This window comes from Siphateles boraxobius, unplaced genomic scaffold (assembly GCF_051911475.1).
Source record: "Siphateles boraxobius isolate OS27281-9 unplaced genomic scaffold, OSU_SipBor_1 65, whole genome shotgun sequence".
Taxonomy (NCBI): domain Eukaryota; kingdom Metazoa; phylum Chordata; class Actinopteri; order Cypriniformes; family Leuciscidae; genus Siphateles; species Siphateles boraxobius.
The window spans coordinates 22,988,137-23,003,788 of NW_027509192.1; the positions used below are offsets into that span (position 1 = coordinate 22,988,137).

The following is a 15,652-nucleotide window of genomic DNA, read 5'->3' on the forward strand; positions in this document are numbered from 1 at the left end:
AGGATACAGGCCTTGTGATTGGCTAATACGTGATGACTGCGCATGAGTGCCAGCCAATGACTGCGCGTATCCTCTTTTCAAACAAGCGGAGGGTTTCCCGCTCGAGCTGCTTTGTTCCGTTGACTACTTTGCTCATCAAATAGTTTACATAACCTCCCTGGTCTTTATACTCATATTGTTGTATTTATGTGCTCTGAAATACTCACCTTAATTCCCAGTAGTTGTGCAGATTTTGGATTAGAACAAAGTCACTTTGCAGTCTGTATAAAAGCCGTCTCGTAAAACATTGGTATGTGACATTGATAACCAATTTCTTTTTTTTCTTTTTCAGATAATTTATTTTCATTAACGTTATATGCAACTAGCACGTCTTGGTAGACAATTAATTTTAATATTAGGTGAAATGGGTTGGGTAGTAAACACGTTAGGGGATCATCATGTGCTTATAACAATCATACGCACAACTACTGTTACACCTGTAATCATCGATGAAGACAAGTCATGCATCTTCACAGATTTGATGGTTCCTTTTTTTATTCAACCAATTATGTATAGGGTTTGTAAACAAAGAAGAACGCTCGTTGTCAGATAAAATAGGTGGCTCCTAAAAGAGCCGTTGTTTTATTAACCCAGTCTTCAATCGGTTTATTTGGATTTGGCGGGTTTCTCGGTCTTCTTGGGCAGCAGCACGGCCTGGATATTGGGCAGCACGCCGCCCTGAGCGATGGTCACTCGGCCCAGAAGTTTGTTGAGTTCCTCGTCGTTGCGCACCGCTAACTGCAGGTGACGGGGGATGATGCGTGTCTTCTTGTTATCCCGAGCGGCGTTTCCAGCCAGCTCCAGGATCTCAGCGGTGAGGTACTCGAGCACAGCCGCCAGATATACAGGAGCTCCGGCACCGACGCGCTCGGCGTAGTTTCCTTTACGCAGGAGCCTGTGAACACGGCCAACGGGGAACTGCAGTCCCGCCCTGGAGGAGCGAGTCTTAGCCTTAGCTCGGGTTTTACCGCCAGTTTTGCCTCTACCGCTCATCTTATCTTTTATACTAATATGATCAGGTACTTTGACACCCTAGTGCCAATTAGCAGTATAGTGTATTTTGTTTGTCTCCACACACTGAGTTTAAACGAGAGTGCCAATCGCCCATTGGTTTAGAGTCTGTAAAGATTCAAACCAGTTATTGAACTTCGCTCCGAAGCCCAACCCCCCCTTTCTGGCGGGGATTATTATAATACGTAACGACATTTAAGACAGAAGAGATGAAACCATTAGCAATGTTTGTTATATAAAATTTAAGTGCAGAAAAGCATAATGTATGCTGTTACTACCAAAAAATACTACACCTTTCACACACTGTATATTCTGGGCACAATGGCCGTCTGATATTGTACAGTATTTCTATTGTAATATTGGAGTTTTATAACTGCCCATATTGGTTGGATGTGGGTGTTTGTATTGTCACAATTCTCCAGCATAGTGTAGTGTGAATATATTCTGCCTGTACTGTTGTACAACATATTTAGACTGATCACTGTCTGAAACCTCAAGCTTTTTTGGCCATTTACAATAAATCTCGTACATAAATAATGATTTACTGGAGTTTTTTTTTCAAATGGGTATTTTGAATTGTTTGTTCAGACTGCATGAATCAAATAGGTAAAAAGTCACATCTCAGCTATTTGCTCTCAAATTAACAGCGAGTTTTGCTCTTATTCAGAGTTAGTGAGTGGCTCTTAAAAAATAAAAAAAATAAAAATTAACACTGGACTTTAAATTATTTATTTTTGGGCGCTGCCTTTTTAGGCTAGCCGGCTTTAAGTTTTGCAGCTTTAGGTTTAACAATCTTTGCCTTTTTAGGGCTCTTGGCTGCTTTCTTAGGTTTACACACACACACACACACACACACACACACACACACACACACACACACACACACACACTTTCATTCATTCATTAATTCATTCATACATACATCCATTTGTTTAAATACATTTATGTTGTTAATAAATAACACTAAATTGTTGTTGTAACATCAACTTGCAAGCATCATCTGCAAGTTTTGATTTTCACTGTAGGAATCTCAAATGCCATGATTTGCCAATGCAAGAGAGTACCAGCACGAATTTCCTTCTCTGTTGGCCTCTAGTCAGTTAACGTAGTCTGATAGCGTAGAGCTACGTCACAGGTAGGCTCATATTGGCTGACACTGGTCATGTGGGTGATGTGTGTGACGTACAACAACAGAAGCTTACTGTTATACTAGTGAACTGACTCGAGGCCAAACAGAGATGGAAATGAATAGTTGAAATAAAGTCGTTATTTTCGGGGGGGTTTTCGCACAAAAAGTATTCTCATCGTTTGATAAATTTAAGATTGAGCCACAGTAGTCACTTGGACTATTTTAACGATGTCTTTAATGACTTTTCGGGGCTGGCAAGTTTCAATCCCTGAAGAAGCCTATGCTCTAATATGGAGGAGTGATCCAGCTCTCAGATTTCATTAAAAATATCTTAATTCGTGCTCCGAAGATGAACGAAGGTCTTACGGGGTTGGAACAACATGAGGGTGAGTAAATACTGACAGAATTTTAATTTTTGGGTGAACTAACCCTTTAATACCGATAGCTTTATATACATGTTGCTGCTGATTGGACTGCAGTTCTGACACACCCACCAAACAAGAGAAAACGTCTCAGGTTACGACTGTAACCCTAGTTCCCTAAGAGGGGAATGAGACGATGCGTCGATGACACTTTGGGAACGCCTTTGCGTGACTGAGTCTGAAGCACTACTGTCAACTAGTCCAATGGAATGAATGAAGCGTCACGGGCGGGTGACGTCATGACCAGGAAGATATAAAAGCACATCCGGTGCAATGCTAGCGTTAGCTTATAGAGCCGAAGCAAAGTCGATCGCAGGGATGCAGGAAGTATGGCAGGGAGACGCATCGTCTCGTTCCTTTCTCAGGGAACTAGGGTTACAGTCGTAACCTGACACGTTCCCTTTCGAGGGAACTCGCGATGCGTCAATGACGCTTTGGGAACGATAATACCCAATACGCCATAATTACAAAATGCCAGATGATAAAACTGTCGGCAAATTAAGTAAAAAGCACCTGGGATCCTGGGGCAGATTCCAGGTCCAGGCTATAAAACCTCACAAATGTTAGCGGCGAGGACCAACCCGCCGCATCACAAACCTCCTGAAGGGAAACTCCTAATAAGAGGGCTTTAGAGGCCGCCATACTTCGGGTAGAGTGAGCTCTGACCACCAAAGGACATGGCTGGCCAGAGGACTCATATGCAAGAGAAATAGCCTCGACTATCCACTTACTGATTGTCTGTTTAGAAGCAGGAAGACCTTTCTTAGGTGAACCAAAACAGACAAACAACTGATCAGATCTCCTCCACGGGGCAGCCCTGTGGACATAAGTGTCCAGTGCTCGCACTGGACACAAGAGATTCAGTTTTTCCTGGTCCGAAGATGTAAACGGAGGAGGACAGAATGCCTGCAGTACAATAGGCCTTGGAATATTGGTTGGCACCTTAGGGACGTAACCCTGCTTAGGGTATACTGCAGGCCTCAACCTCAAGGTGCCACGAGGAAACGAATAATCAGGGGGGCTCGACCCAAAGATGTAATACCCACAGGGGCGTGGAAAGCCGCAATAGCCGCCACATAAACCTTTAAGGTAGAATGACATAAACCTGACGTGAAACGAGACTGGAGAAACTCAAGTACTGTGCTGACTGAACAGTTAACTGGATCTCGCTGCTGTTGGTGACACCAAGACGTGAAAACTTTCCACTTAAGTATATATAATTTCCTCGTGGCTGGAGCTCTGGAGCTAAGGATAGTCTCAACGACCTCAGTCGAGAGACCACTCTCTAAAAGTTGGGCCCCCTCAGAGGCCAAACCCATAGGTTCCAAATCTCTGGTCGGGGGTGAAATATTGTGCCCCCTGCCTGAGACAGAAGGTCTCTCCTGACAGGAATCTCGAAAGGAGGGCCGTCTAGGAGGTGAATTAGGTCCGCAAACCAAAAACGACTCGGCCAGCGTGGAGCTACTAATAATACTCTGTCCTGGCGGACTCTCTCCAGAATTCCTGGGAGCAGAGCAACAGGGGGAAATGCATACAGACGTAGCCTCGGCCACGTCTGTGCCATAGCGTCCAAACCCAAGGGGGCTGGTTGCGTGAGGGAGAACCAAAGTGGACAGTGCGTCGTATGCTGAGACGCAAATAGATCCACTTCTGCTTGGCCGTAAAATTCCCAAATGAGCTCCACCGCCTCGGGGTGGAGTCTCCATTCCCCTGGCCTCAGCCCCTGCCTCGACAGGGTGTCTGCTCCTATATTCTGGTACCCTGGGATAAACACTGCCCTCAGGGAGAGTATCTTCCCTAGGGACCACAAGAGGATCTGGTGCGCCAGTTTGCAGAGTGGACGCGAATGCAGACCCCCCTGTCAATTTAAATAAGAGACCACAGAAGTGTCGTCTGTACGGACGAGCACATGATGGCCCCTCAGGTCTGGGAGGAAATGTCTCAACGCATTGAAGACGGCCATCATCTCCAGGCAAATTATGTGCAAAGAGAGATGATGGTTCCCCCACAGACCCTGTGCTGAGCGGCCTTCCATTACCGCTCCCCAGCCGGTGAGAGAAGTGTTTGTCGAGATAGCAACTCGATGGCAAAGAGCTCCCAACACCGGACCCTGGGACAGGAACCAATGTTTCCTCCATATAATCAAGGCGCGGATGCACCGCCGCGTGATCTTGATCATACGAAGTGGGTTTCCCCTCGGGGAGAACCCTCTGGTCCTGAGCCACCACTGCAAAGGTCTCATGTACAGCAGGCCAAATGGGATCACATTGGACGCCGCTGCCATGAGGCCTAACAGTCTCTCGAACTGTTTTGCAGTGCGTGACTGGCCTACCTTCAACTCTTTTGTGGCTGTGATGATAGCAGCTACACGAACGGGCGATAGTGTGGCCCACATCGTGACTGAATCCCATACCACACCAAGGAAAGTGGTTCTCTGTAGTGGAGAAGGCACACTCTTCTTGGCATTGAGTCTCAACCCTAATTTCTTCATATGAGCGAGAACGACATCTCGATGCCGAACCCCTGACTGTTCTGATTCCGCCAGAATGCAGCCAGTCGTCGATGTAGTTCAGAATGCGTATGCCCTGCAGCCTGAGCGGGGCCAGAGCTGCATCTACGCACTTCGTGAACGTGCGGGGTGACCGAGCTAAACTGAATGGAAGCACCCGATATTGGTATACTTTGCCCCTGAAAGAAAACCTCAGGAACTTCCTGTGTTGAGGGAGGATGGAGATATGGAAGTAAGCGTACTTCAGATCTATTGTGACAAACCAGTCCTCGGATCTGATTTGAGTCACTATCTGTTTGAGTGTGAGCATCTTGAATTTCAATTTCATGACCGCACGATTCAGCAAACGAAGATCTTAAATTGGACGCAACCCCCCATCCTTTTTTGGAACAATGAAGTATCGGCTGTAAAACCCCGATTCTCTGTCGGGGGAGTACACCTGTTCTATTTCTCCCTTTGCTAAGAGAGAATTAACTTCTTGCTCCATTACCAGAGCCTGCTCGGGATGTACTACCGTGAGTAACACCCCGTTGTAACGAGGCGGAGGAGAACCGAATTGGATTCTGTAACCATTCTCTATTACCTGCAGGACCCAAGGAGATATATTCGACAGATTCTTCCACTCTGTTAGAAAATCTACTAAGGTTACCAGTCTCTCGAGACTGGCCTCTGGTGTTAAAGGAACAGCCACTACGGCGACCTGAAGCATACTGTCAGGAAACAACCGAACTGACTGTTTTTGAACCCCCCTCAGAGGGCTCACGTCCGACGCAATGTCGAGTCGACACTTCGCCGAAATTTCGCTGGATACCACTGCGCCCCGAAGCACCAAGGGTGGCGGGGTTGGCAGACCGGTCCCATGAGGACCCCGAAGTGGAGCGGGCACTGTATTCTGAGGTGTACACCGCTCCACCCCGGTTGGGGCTGTCCTCGATGGTCTGACGTACATAGCGTCAGGACCTTTTCTGAGCCAAAGCCTTCCTAGCCATAAGTACGGTCCTCAGATCCGGCTTAGACTTAGCCGACTTCGGCTGAGAATGTTGGCTCGGTCCCCAAGATTTATTCGAGGGAGCACGAGACACAACACTTATTTTTTGTTGCACACGGTGCGAGGAGCTTGGCTGGGGGTGCTCACGCCCAGCATCCCCAGGGGGATGGACTCGTCGAGGAAGGAATTTTTTAAAAGCCTCAGATTGTTTTTTATTTTCTTGAAATCTTTCAACAACCGAATTCACCGAGTCACCAAAAAGACCAGAGGGAGAAATAGGGGCCTCTAAAAGAAAAGCCTGATCTTTATCTTTCATATCTGTCAGATTTAACCAAAGATGTCTCTCAGTAGCTACGAGGGCTGCCATAGACCGCCCAATGCGTCAATTCGCACCGCGTTAACCAATCAGGAGCCTAGCTGCTTGCTGCTGTCACGTGGTGAAGTATCTGGATGCTTCAATAAATTATTTTGTAATATGACTGTGGTTCTAATGCACAACAAAGCAAATATTTTATCACATAAAACTTGATTTCAATATATGACACATTCATTTTGTATTGAATGCTATTTATTCCATATCTAGATTATATGAAATATTATTATAATGTAAAGACAACCAACATACTGCATAAGTTCGTGTCTGGACAGTGTTGTGTGAGAGAGAGAGAGAAAAATCACAGGACAGATTAATCACTTTTGGAGGCTGGCTCCATTTATCATCAAAACAAAAATAAATGACAGATTAGGTGGATGAGGGCGAGGGTGATCCTCGCTCCAATGCGGGACAACAGGTCATCAAGCTGGGCGCGGGACAGGCGGAAGTACCGCTGAAAGCCGCCGTCATCCAGGCGCAGCTCCTGGAGCGAGCCAATGGTGAAACTCGCCACATTGGGTTCGCCTTCGAAGGGTCTGGTGGACACAAATACGGCGACGATTACCCCTACGCCGCCGTTCTGCTCTCCAGAGCAAATACAGAGCGGTGACTCTCTCGATGAATGCTCGATCAACATAAAAAAGATGGCCGCCAATGGGTTTCGATTCTGACGCGCGTAAATTTCGCTTCAAACTTTTGTTTTTACGCGCGTCAGTTTCACTCTTGACACGCGAATTAACACAAAGTGGTCAAGCGTCAAACTAGACGCGGTAGACGCAAATTTGACGCGCTATTCGCGTCCGGTGTGAACGCACAGTTAGACTCAGACGACGACATCTTTTGTCTTACGTCGGCCACCGTAGCTTCTCATTCGAGTTTGAAAACCAAGGGATAGACCGCGAGTGACTTGCTGTTTGCAATTCGCAAAACTCACCACTAGATGCCGCTAAAAATTACACACTGCTACTTTAACAATTAAATGTTACTGTTAAACATACTGTGACTAAAATAAGATTGTTTAGTTGATATTAATGTAAAACACACAGACGTACCTGATCCGAAATTTGAAGAATTTCAGCATTAGGCTACTTAAATTAATAGACATTACTTACCATGTAAGGTTATAGCAAGTGTCGTCCTCAGTCGTCAAACATTAAAAAAGTTTACGGTCCTAAGGGGAGAAAAATTTTGTAGTATTTAACTTAAGTGATAGAAAATGATTTGGTACAGGCCAAGTAATTAATTCGTTTTGAAAATACTACTATTTCTACAAAAAAAAATCATAATTTTCTACTAAAGAAAACCTTGAATTTTTTCCTGGATGAAACACCTCGAGCTAGGCGGATGAAACATAAATAAAAATGTATTCGTTTATTTTATGTTTTATTCATAGATATTTCTAGTTTGCGGGAGTCCCGCGAATCGTTTTAATATCGATTCACACACAGAGTCACAACTCACACACTGAGTGAGTGGATTACCGCCCACGCCCGGCCATCAAATTTAGTTCCGCCCCAGATAGCAAAATTGTTTCGCGCCTTTTATGGCCCAATTATTGTTCTTAGTTTTGGCAATCATACCGCCAGGAATGCAGGGCCAAAACCGGCCCAAAAAGTTTTGCCAAAAGCACGCCAGAAAGCTGCCAGAAAAATGCCAATGCCTTACCAGAAGAGAGCCAGAAGACCCTAAATTGGCCCATATTCATGCCATAATATCGCCATTGAAAAGCCAGATGTCTCCCGAGCACAGGCCACAACTCTGCCAGATTATATTAAAACAACTAATTTGGCCCATATTCAATATCTGCACCCAACAGCAACCATACAATTCAAAGAGAAATCAAACCAAGAAACCATAACTGCTGAAAATTAGTGTTTATTTTCGAATCAACAAACATATGACTTAAATAGGTAAACATTTACAATTATTCATTTTTTTATACAAATAAAATGTAAGAAAATAAAATGTAAAAACATTTGATACAAAGCTTGGTTTTAGAAATCACACTTAGTTGTGTAAACCATGAAAGACCACAAACTTACGAACGGTAGTGTATGTTAAAGTGTGGCCAGAAACGGGCCAAAGTGGAATGTATATGTGTGTGTGTGTGTGCCTGACTTTGTGTTGGTGTGTGCCTGACGTTATGTGTTGGTGGGTAGCTAGTGGTGGAGGATTTTGCTTCTCCTCCTCCTACCCCCCTCTCGATCGCCAGACAAATACAACCAACGCCTCAACCATTGCTCCACCTCCTGGTTCGTGGATTCTCTGCATCCAGGATTTCTCCGAATGGCTTCTAGAAACAAGCAATTAAAAATATCATGGCAGGTTTCAGAGTTTAAATATAAGACTTTTTAAAGCAAAAGTAAAGACAGGCAATGCCATTTAAACTTAAATTTCATTTAAGCATTTAAGTTAAGTCCCATTCTTCTGTTGACTTTGTGTGAAAGACTTAAGGGAAAGGGGCAGCATAATTTGTTCATACAATTTCTTTACCACTATGGAGTTAAACAGGCACAGACCTTACAAAAGAGATGTATACATAGCCTGATAAGCCAGACTATATCATAATGTGCAGTCTGACCACGAACGATAGACGAACACCCCTTTCACACGTACATGGTTATTTAGAAAAACAAAGACATTTCTCTGCGTTTATGCCCTTTGTTTACATACAAACAAAGAATTTGCCTCTAATAACGGTGGCCACTACACTGGAGAGCCTTTATTCACCCTGTATTGAGGGGTGGCAGCTCATCGAAGTGACTATGAAGCTGGTAAAGGAACCTAAAAATGTTGCCTGGTACATCTTATCAACACTTTTCCCTGTAACAACATTCTTGACTTCTAGGCCCCGGAATGATGTTTTGCTATTGAGGCCTGTCCAATTCATTTTGCGGGCCAAGTCGTTCTGAAGAAGCATCTTCATGACCCTCCACACAGTGCCCTTGAGGGTCACGCCCCCAGCAAGGCCCAGTGTCAGCACCTGGAAAAATAAAAAATTAAAGTTTTGAAAATATGAATGTTCATTGCAAAGAAAAAAAGAGTTCAGAAAAAAATCTGGTCCAAATACTAATGATAAAAGTAATTACCAAGTCCTTTCTCTTCTCTGGCTTTGTCTTAATGTCGCGGTCCAGCGCCAAAAGATCCTAAGCATCCATCAACGGCAGGGAACTTCCGTCCATGTGGTGTAGGTGTAGAAGAGAGATCCTGAACAATCCGCAGCAGATTTCTTTGCTATCACACATCACCTCCTGCTTGGCAATGATCTCTCGTAGTAATGCTGAAACCAGAACATTTTAAAAACTGTTCAGTCCTTGCTAGCTATAACATAGAAATGTATTGTAAATGGGAATAGAGCATAAGGTCTCACCAGAGTGCAGATCCATCTCAGAAGCAGGATGAGGGGCAAGATGGTAAGATGGCTCAGGAGTTCCATGGTGGCGAGACGGCTGAGAGGCAAGATGGTAGGATGGCTCAGGAGTTCCGTGGTGGCGAGACAATTGAGAGGCAAGATGGGATGGCTCAGGAGTTCCATGGTGGCGAGACGATTGAGAGGCAAGATGGGATGGCTCAGGAGTTCCATGGTGGAGAGACGATTGAGGGGCAAGATGGGATGGCTCAGGAGTTCCATGGTGGCGAGACAATTGAGAGGCAAGATGGGATTGGCTCAGGAGTTCCATGGTGGCGAGACGATTGAGAGGCAAGATGGGTTGGCCCAGAAGTCCCATGGTGGCGAGACGATTGAGGGGCAAGGTGGGATGGCTCAGGAGTTCCATGGTGGCGAGACGATTGAGGGGCAAGATGGGATGGCTCAGGAGTTCCATGGTGGCGAGACAATTGAGAGGCAAGATGGGATGGCTCAGGAGTTCCATGGTGGCGAGACGATTGAGAGGCAAGATGGGACGACTCAGAAGGTCCAAGGGCGTGAAACGGCTGCAGAGAGGCAAGTTGACTAGCTGGCGGTGATATTTCATCTGATGAGAAAATGGCGTCACGCAACAGTGACGGCAGAGGTGGAATGGAGGGCACCTTATGGAGGACTGGTTTGCGCTTCACAGGCTCCTCATCAGACTCCTCCTGACTCGAGAGGAAGCGCTGGTTTGGTCTTTGAAGAGAGAAAAATAACAAATTATTTACAACCCTACAGCCATGTAAGGCCCATTTACACTGCCTACTATGAAGAGAGCCATCTATGAATGGAACTCTATAAAACTGAGGTTTTAAAGTAAATTAAAATCCCACAGTTACGGCTTCTCACCAACTACCCCACATACTATTTTTTTCAGTGCTACTTACAGAAATTTGGCAACTTAAATGCTTAAATCTTTTTACATGCCTTAGTTTAGAGACAAACATTATGTAGACAAACAGAGCAAAATCTGAGTGCAATACATATTATCCTGATTCAGCAGATTTGCAACATACCTGTTTTTTCTTTTTTCTGGCCTCCCCTCCTCTGCTTCTGACTGGAGGTCTGTGTCATCTTCTGCCCGACGAAGTTTCAACCTTGCCTCACTAAAGCTATCTGTCAGGAAGGGGAACCAAGTGAAAAACAAAGCTTTACGCAAACCGGTATTAGTGTTGTGAGATAAGATCATGATTGTTATATTAAATCACTCGGTTCTTGTAATGTCTGCATCCCAATGTGAACTTTACATTAAAAAAAAATCTCCAAATAAATACACTTAATGACACCAGTCATAAACATAAGTGTCATTAATGTTCATGATGTGCGTCATGCTAATAAGGCTCACTCTTATGTAGACACCTTCAAATAAAGTGTTACCGTTGGACTTAAATTTTAAGAAATACATAAAGGTGGCTTGATTTAGTCTTGAACCATGAACAATGGATTAAATTGAACACTCACTTGCTTTGTAAAGAACCCTGATGTCATAACTTGTCCAGGTCTCCTTAGGCATCTCACAGTTCTTGATGGCCTTCATCATGGCATCGAGTTCGTAGTTAGGCCATTTACAAACTTCTCCTTCTACCCACACACCTGGCACCACCTCCACTTCATTTGTCTTAATGAAGCTCACTATGAAATACACTGCGGGTTGGGGGGGATTTAAAGTTATTTTAAATGTAAAAGGGGAAAGACAACAAAACTGCCCTGTTCCCCAAATGGCATCCTGAAATATTTTAATACGTCATTCAGCCTTGTACATTTTAAATCTGAAGACAAATGTACTGTATATGTATGTAAGAGTTAGGCTATGTATGCAGCAATACTAAATTGCTCAAAGAAAGTAGTGATCTAAGGTCAGAATCATTAGAGGTGCAGCATAATAGTGGAGACTCGTTTTTTTTGTCTTTACTTCATAAGGGAGTGAAACCCGGGCCCATTAACAGCATGATTATTACAAGATCCAGGCTTAAATGTGCAATGTGTAAAAATTTTGAGTATCTATTAACAGAAATGCAATATGCCATCCATAACTATGTGTTCAGTGGTGTATAAAGAACTTACTTAATAAACCGTAATGTTTTTATTACCTTAGAATGAGGCATTTATATCTACATAGGCGCGGGAATCCCCATCTATGAAGGTCGACATATTGTGACGTCATGTTTCTACAGTAGCCGACAGCGAACAAACAGCGCTACAGAGCGGGCTTCGTCACTACCTTGTAAGAGAAGCCGCAGAAAGCTAGAAGCTAGCCATAAACACAGTGAGTAGTGACTTTTCCCTTGTCAGTGGTGTAAAATATGTAGTTGGATTGTTTCATGTAACTTAATTCTTCTCCCTCGCTGTGTTATGGCTTTGCTATGTGGGGATAAATGTGCTGGTTACGTTCGTGAGACAGCTGATTAGTACTCTTGTCATTGACCGTAAAACAGTTACAGGAATCACCAACCCGTCAATCTTGGAAGCATTTTAAGTCGATCGAGTTTCCAAAATCGGAGAAAAAAAGCCTATTGTGTGTAGTAAATGGTGTCTAGGGGATGCGGAGGCGCGCGCGCTGTTACAATCACGTCATTTTTGCCGCACGCACCTTTGGGCTCATGTGGACGCGTCCAGTATAAACAGGGCTTAATGCTTTAACCAGCTCAGCCACAGTAACAGCTCATATTAGCCAGCTAAACTTTTACTACCCTGTTAGAAAAAATATATAGTTGCATAGTTTCATGTGGTTCTTCTCCCTCGCTGTATTATGGGTTTGCTATGTGGGGAGGAATGTGCTGGTTATGTTCGTGAGACAATCAACTAATTACTATTATTATATTACGTATTAAAACCCTTGATCCTCACCTGACTATGCCTTTGTAAACTGTATCCATGATGTGGTTTATAATGGACTGTGGTACAGAAACTTGGTTTACTCTGGCTATTCTCTGCCGTCTCAGACGACGATGTTTGTCCCGTTTTAGCCACCGTAGCTTCTTTGAAAGGGAGGGGTGAGCGGTGGGCTGAGCCCTTAGTGTAAACTCGCAACCGAACCGCTAGATGTCGCTAAAAGTCACATACTGCACCTTTAACAGGCGCATGAAGGAATCAGGTGAGGTGCTGTACTGCAGTCACTGAGATCATTCATGTAAACATGAGCTGAGACTATAAAAACTGCTCTCTTATAATTTGTCAAATAAAATTGTCCAAATGTATGTTCATGTCATGTATTTGTACTCAATATGTAATATAACTGTTTATGTCTGTGCTGTTACAGTTAGTAACTGATGTGTAGATTAAATTTGTACAATTATATGAAAAAAGATCAAAATAAATGATAAATTCTAAAAACTCCAGCCTAAAAGCTTTTTCAGGCTTGATTCTATTCATAATGTAACATTATTGAAAGAAAAAAAAACTTTTTTTCAATACAGAAAACTTACTTTTAATATGAACAAAGGTGAGGATGAGGGTTGGGATTCAATCACATGTGCTCTAGCTATATTTTGGGGGAGGGGTGTGTGTCATGTGACGCGTTGCTGGTTTCTGTCAGGTCCTGTAAGCAAATGTAAAAGTCTTCCTTGTGACACAAACACACACAGTATTTGTACGTTGTCTTTCATTGATCGATTGAAGTAATCAGAGCTAAACATGTCTGGAAGAGGCAAAGGCGGTAAAGGACTCGGGAAAGGAGGCGCTAAGCGTCATCGTAAGGTTTTGCGCGATAATATCCAGGGAATCACCAAACCCGCCATTCGTCGTCTTGCTCGCCGCGGTGGCGTCAAGCGCATCTCCGGTCTGATCTACGAGGAGACCCGCGGAGTGTTGAAGGTGTTTCTGGAGAACGTGATCCGGGATGCCGTCACCTACACCGAGCACGCCAAGAGAAAGACCGTCACCGCCATGGATGTTGTGTACGCGCTGAAGAGACAGGGACGCACCCTGTACGGCTTCGGGGGATAAACCACTGAAACCAAAACAAACTACATAAGCCCAACGGCTCTTTTAAGAGCCACACACACTGCCACGTAAAGAGTCAATGATTTTGTCAACTATCAAAAACAATTGTAATAGTAATATCTTTCCAGGATGAACTTGAACAAATAACTCGTAAATAATTTATAACAGTGACCATCAACATTCTTAGGTTGATGATACACGGCAATTTTTTGAGCAATGTTGCTGGGCAATCTTGCTGAGCGATTGTTGCTTGGGCACTTTCCCATTGAAAATGGGCAATACATTTCCATCTGGATCATTTAGATCTGTCGTGGGGCCTGTTTCTCATCTGGTTGCCCGTTGACGGCAACATTGCTCAAAAAGTTGCCCTGTGTATCATCACCATTATTGTCTTTGATCTGATGATATTGAAAGTTTAAACATTTGTTTTTGTACTACACCTAAATCAATTAAACGAATTTACGAGACTAACCAAATAGTACCAGTTAGCAGAAGTGAAAACGCAGAAACGAAAATATTATATATTGTCCTCAAATGGGCTTGTTAACTATTTATGTATTTTAACAGTTTAACAACATATTTTCAAGAATCAACGAAGTTCCGTTGAATGGGTTTATTAGGGGTTTTAAAATTACACGATGATGCACAATATTAGAACCGCTTGTTTTCTCAAAAATATTGAATAAAAGAGCGGGAAACGAAACAAAGGAAACTTGGGGGAATGGTGTCGTTCAAACCAGAGCTGTTGAAAAAATATTATTTTACGGCTCTCGTTCAAACAGAGCGGTGGGCGGGACTAATATTTATCCGCCTGTGATTGGCCCTCGTTCTTCTCTTGGTGCTTTGAGCTGTCCAATGAAGTACGAGTTTATGGGTTTGGCCCATGAAAACAGACAATCAGAAATTTTCTCCATCCCTTTGAAAATTAGCATAGGGCAGTGGATAAATACCTCTTTACTTTAGTTCGTCAATAATCTTATGATCTCGTATCATCATGCCTGAACCAGCAAAGTCCGCGCCTAAGAAGGGCTCAAAGAAGGCTGTCACCAAGACCACCGGCAAGGGAGGAAAGAAGCGCAGAAAGTCCAGGAAGGAGAGCTACGCAATCTATGTCTATAAAGTCCTGAAGCAGGTTCATCCTGACACCGGCATCTCCTCCAAGGCGATGGGCATCATGAACTCTTTTGTCAACGACATCTTCGAGCGCATCGCCGGTGAGTCGTCTCGCCTCGCGCACTACAACAAGCGCTCCACCATCACTTCTAGAGAGATCCAGACCGCCGTGCGTCTGCTGCTGCCCGGAGAGCTGGCCAAACACGCCGTGTCCGAGGGTACAAAGGCCGTCACCAAATACACCAGCTCAAAGTGAGGCGTGTCTTTCTTCAACTACCCCAAAGGCTCTTTTAAGAGCCACCCATCTTCTCAGATAAAGAGCTTGTTTTGATACATATTTAATCCTATGCTACGAGAGTTTTGGTGAATCTGCTAATATAAAAAGTAAGATTATTTTTTTAGGAGATTTATAAAACCTATTATTAGCCAGAGCAGGTTTTGTAACACTCAGTTTAAAATGATGAAAAAGCTTGCCATTATATATTTAGTTAATGGTCTATCACAGATTTGCTTTCACTCCGAAACAACTGTATTAGGGCCTACTAAAATTTGAAGCTTACTCAAAAGTGTAGTTTTACCTTTCAACAGGCATTCATACGGTGACCGAGAAGGGCCACAACACATACAAACGCCACAACAACTACATATTCAGAAAACACATACAGACGCCACAACAACTACATATTCAGAAAACATGCAAACGCCGCCACAACAACT

General features: G+C 43.8%; 3 protein-coding genes and 1 long non-coding RNA gene across 4 annotated transcripts; 2 read left to right on the forward strand and 2 right to left on the reverse strand.

Annotated features, from left to right (window-relative positions):
* Nucleotides 1–617: 617 nt before the first annotated feature.
* Nucleotides 618–1,044, reverse strand: LOC143721248 (histone H2A-like). Its single transcript, XM_077211535.1, has one exon. It carries the CDS (start codon nt 1,030–1,032, stop codon nt 646–648), a length of 387 nt encoding a protein of 128 aa, XP_077067650.1. The 5' UTR covers nt 1,033–1,044; the 3' UTR covers nt 618–645.
* A 7,286-nt stretch (nt 1,045–8,330) lies between these two features.
* Nucleotides 8,331–10,576, reverse strand: LOC143721236 (uncharacterized). The gene is made up of 3 exons (XR_013196697.1): nt 9,842–10,576; nt 9,561–9,751; nt 8,331–9,454 (listed from the first exon to the last, which is right to left on the reverse strand). It is a non-coding gene; the product is annotated as an uncharacterized LOC143721236 (long non-coding RNA).
* Nucleotides 10,577–13,513: 2,937 nt separating this feature from the next.
* On the forward strand, nt 13,514–13,825 carry LOC143721293 (histone H4). Its single transcript, XM_077211581.1, has one exon. It carries the CDS (start codon nt 13,514–13,516, stop codon nt 13,823–13,825), a length of 312 nt encoding a protein of 103 aa, XP_077067696.1.
* A 977-nt stretch (nt 13,826–14,802) lies between these two features.
* LOC143721237 (histone H2B-like) lies at nt 14,803–15,313 on the forward strand. The gene has a single exon (XM_077211518.1). It carries the CDS (start codon nt 14,817–14,819, stop codon nt 15,189–15,191), a length of 375 nt encoding a protein of 124 aa, XP_077067633.1. The 5' UTR covers nt 14,803–14,816; the 3' UTR covers nt 15,192–15,313.
* Nucleotides 15,314–15,652: the final 339 nt, after the last annotated feature.

Bases quoted from the DNA above. Each gene is read 5' to 3' on its own strand.
- LOC143721237 (XM_077211518.1), top strand. From the start codon at position 14,817: ATGCCTGAACCAGCAAAGTCCGCGCCTAAGAAGGGCTCAAAGAAGGCT.
- LOC143721293 (XM_077211581.1), top strand. From the start codon at position 13,514: ATGTCTGGAAGAGGCAAAGGCGGTAAAGGACTCGGGAAAGGAGGCGCT.
- LOC143721248 (XM_077211535.1), bottom strand. From the start codon at position 1,032: ATGAGCGGTAGAGGCAAAACTGGCGGTAAAACCCGAGCTAAGGCTAAG.